The 1,181-nt window shown below is 42.0% G+C and overlaps 1 protein-coding gene across 1 annotated transcript; it reads right to left on the bottom strand.

Moving 5' to 3' along the window:
• Nucleotides 1-298: 298 nt before the first annotated feature.
• Nucleotides 299-490, bottom strand: T265_12231 (hypothetical protein; the record flags this gene model as incomplete). The annotated part of the gene is made up of 1 exon (XM_009179431.1): nt 299-490. A coding segment is annotated over one exon (108 nt), but the record flags the coding sequence as incomplete, so codon positions are not given.
• Nucleotides 491-1,181: the final 691 nt, after the last annotated feature.

Genomic DNA, 1,181 nt, shown 5'->3' with positions numbered 1-1,181 from the left:
CTATGCTTACACGGGTGTGTGAATGAGTATTGTGATACTGGGGGAAATGCTGGAACATCACAGAAACTGATTACGAAAAAGCAGATGAATTGTTTGTGTGCATGTATGAGTGTTGTACATACGTGGGATTAGGGATCACAGTACGTAGATTCACTGAAGTGCCAAGTACACCACTGATAAATAAATAAAACGTTTGTTATGAAGTGAAATTTCATTTAGTTAAAATGGAATATTCTATAAAAGTGGATGATTAAAAGCATTGAAGGAACGGGATTTTAAGTGGTAGGAGTGGTCAGTTCAGGGAGCTTCTGAAATCGCGCTGACAGATGAAAGCTCAGATGGGTCAATCAATTCGTTGACCAAGTTGGACAGGCGGTCTGGTAATAAACCGCGTTGATACAGGCCTTCGGTGAGTAGACGATAGAAGGCCAGTTGCTCGTGAATTGGGAGGACATATATACGAGAGAGTAAAGAGGCTGGACTGTAGATGCTGCAGAGTAGAAAATAGAGATGGTATATCAATGGACAAAGGTCGACAAGCCACAAAACAAAAGCACACCGGTTAGGTGTTGGTTGTTGAATGATCAAGTGTTAGTAACACGCACACGTAGCCTACACTGCGAAGACAGGTATCACTCAAGTAAATCTGGTGATACAAAGATAAAATCGGTGGTGTCCAGATGAAAAAATGACAGTTGTGGTTCACAAAAACACCGAGACTTGCAAGCTGCAGCTACGGCATTCTCTTTTGAACAGTTCATTTAGTGTCCTAATGAAATGAAGATCCCAATCATGTAAATGAGGCGTAGAAGCGGTGAACGTGATTACCTCGCATCTCGGAGGACCAGAGTTCACAACTGGATTCGCGCAATGATACGAATTAACGATAAGAACGACAATCAAATCCAGTGTTTCACACCTTGGTGTAGGATTACCGAGGGAGTAACTGTTCAAACGATCGTGATATACAGGACGAAATCTGAACACAGGAAAACTTATCAGACGTTATGAACAAACGGACCCTTTTCACTTAGTCGCCTTAAATAATGAAATGATATCCCCTTACAAAGAGCATCGATTGAGCTCATAAGTGACGACTGCTCAAACAAAAGCTTGTACAGATGAGTGCACCTTCGAACAAGACTGACACAACGGAACCACTCCAAGGGATGCATCTTGAA

Source organism: Opisthorchis viverrini (genome assembly GCF_000715545.1).
Source record: "Opisthorchis viverrini unplaced genomic scaffold scaffold8869, whole genome shotgun sequence".
Lineage (NCBI taxonomy): Eukaryota > Metazoa > Platyhelminthes > Trematoda > Opisthorchiida > Opisthorchiidae > Opisthorchis > Opisthorchis viverrini.
Note: the sequence above shows the minus strand (reverse complement) of the source record. Positions and strands in the feature narration are given on the sequence as shown.